This window comes from Palaemon carinicauda, chromosome 11 (assembly GCF_036898095.1).
Source record: "Palaemon carinicauda isolate YSFRI2023 chromosome 11, ASM3689809v2, whole genome shotgun sequence".
Lineage (NCBI taxonomy): Eukaryota > Metazoa > Arthropoda > Malacostraca > Decapoda > Palaemonidae > Palaemon > Palaemon carinicauda.
Window position 1 is genome coordinate 153,599,277 of NC_090735.1, and position 2,500 is coordinate 153,601,776.

Here is a 2,500-nt window from a genome sequence, read left to right on the forward strand (position 1 = left end):
TTTTTTTTGGGAAGAAGATTTTGTTTTTACAATCAAGATAAAAAAAAAAAAAAATATATATATATATATATATATATATATATATATATATATATATATATATATATATATATATATATATATATATATATATATATATATATAGATAGATAGATAGATAGATAAATAGATAGATAGAAATCCTGAGAGAGAGAGAGAGAGAGAGAGAGAGAGAGAGAGAGAGAGAGAGAGAGAGAGAGAGACTTGCCGCTATTGATTATCAACGCCAGTGTTGATGTGGTCATGGTACGGGAAGGATGTCGCTCGTCCTGTTATCCATGGCTTTCCAACAGAGGAAGCAAAGTAAACTATTATTTGAGAAGATAAGTTGGTAAAGAAAATTATGAAATGTAGGTGACTAAGATTATTTGAGTTACTTGATTTTCATATCGCATAAACTGATAACTTAACTGAAAACTACGAAGGAAAACTTATCTTTTCGTGAAAAACTAATTTATTGACATGAAAAATAAGGTTATGTTGTCAAGAACTATGAAGTGATTATCGCTGATTGTATTTTGTGTTTGAAAGTGAGGACACCCCAAACAGTAGTAATAGTTAATTTTTCGCATATATTTAAGAAAAAAAGAACTGTTGTTATTGATAGTTTTAGATTGAAGTAATTGTGAAAAAATAACTAATGGTAACTTTCACACTTCCATGTGAAGATGCGGTCGCGTAGAAGTGAACAAATTTGAAGTAGCAATGTTCTTAGAACTGAAAATAAAAAGTAATAATTTACTATATGATATTCCATGAAATATAGATGTTGTGACATCTGTTGTGAGAAATGGTGCATGAACTGTACCTCTTGGATAGAACAAGAAAACAATGTTCATATTTAAATCATACATAGATGACTTTTTTCCTTGCCTTTTGGATACTGTCACTATTGCAATGTTAGTAATATATGCAACGAACAGATGGATATCCTGAAGACATTTTTCATCCATCCCATAGATTGAACATACATGAATTGTATGGGTGCCACATGCTCCTCTCTTATTGGAGAGGTCTCTGACTTGAAAGTTCTCTCACCAGAAACTGCAGTTTTTCCAATGAAAACTACCGTTTCCCGTAGCTTTAGACTTTCAGCTGTCATTTTTGCGGAAGTTTTTTTAATGCTTTTGATGATATCTTCCGCCACTGTGGTGTCAGCAAGTGAAGAGGAGAATAGAATTATCAACAGTATCAAAGTAGGTAAAAAATCCTTTGACGTTTATCACAGCAACAGATGGTTTGTCAGGAGTGAGAGAGGCACGGAATTTAATACAATTAAACCAAATTATATCCCTTTTCAAAATAAATTTGTGGCCCATAAGTACAAGAAGAAGAGTTTCAGTTTTTTCAGTAGATATTTAAAAAATAATGATAGTCATACAACGAATGACTATAAAACGCATCCTGCAAAAACTAAAACTAAAAACATGGAGAACCATATAAAGCCCAACTTTGAAACTTTATTAAACACAGGATATTTTGATGCTGATAACTCAAGCTCAGAATCAAGCTCACCTAACAGCTTAAATCTAAAATTCAAGAAAGGGTTTTTGATAATGGAACCAAATAACTTAAAAGGAACGGGAAAGAAAAAGGAAATTGTACATTGTGGGAACTCTATCTTAAGATGCTATACATCTATAAATTGCAGCGCCAGTGACGAGACCTTTAGAAAACATAATTATCTGGAGAGAGTTCCATTGAATACAAAGACCTTACAAAATTTAAATGTCATCAAATGTGTTCAAAATAAAAAGGTCAGAAGGTCAAATGAAAATAACTCTACTCACTTATTCTCTGCAAATAAAAGTTTTATTCCAGATCTACCAACATTACGTGAATCATATCATTTGCCTCAGGTAAACGTAGGTGAGATAGATTGCATCTGCGTGACTTTTTTAAGTACAACCAAGACACCACATCTACAAGAAAAGACAAAGAAGAAAGAAATAGATCAACAGGTGAAGATTATGCAAATAAACCATAAAACTAAAGACAATCATCCAAACAAAACGAATAAAGTCCCTAAAAAATTTACAGCCTCTTCTTCAGGAAATATAGGTATCAAACAAAGTGGCGTTGCTTTTTTTTATAAGATTGACAATTGGTTAATAAAATCAGGAAACAGTATCGCTCTGAATGAAACGTTAAAGGTCCAGAACCACGTCAGACGGAAACGTTTCCTTTTCCCAAGTGAATTCTCTTCTGGAACAGCGTTTAGCAGGGAAGGGAAATGGAGTCAGAAGAACACCATACCTTCGGTGGGTAAAGAAAATAGACGTAGAAATTATGGAACATTACGAGGGCAGAGAGGATTATCAATGGAAACCCCATTATGGAGACGATCCAGGTGCTTGGATAAAGCTATTATTTCTGACGAAGAGTTGTGGAAGAGAAATTCAATATATCTGTATAATGATAAGAGGAGAAACATTGCATTCCAAAATGGAAATGATCATCG

The 2,500-nt window shown here is 32.8% G+C and overlaps 1 protein-coding gene across 1 annotated transcript in view; it reads left to right on the top strand.

The window, feature by feature from the left end:
* Positions 1-285: 285 nt before the first annotated feature.
* The window catches only part of LOC137649535 (uncharacterized), a 62,599-nt gene continuing 60,384 nt past the window's right edge, over positions 286-2,500 (top strand). The window contains exon 1 of the mRNA XM_068382520.1: positions 286-2,500. This exon is cut by the window's right edge and continues 755 nt beyond it. Coding sequence (XP_068238621.1) covers positions 1,011-2,500 — 1,490 coding nt within the window. The 5' untranslated portion in view covers positions 286-1,010.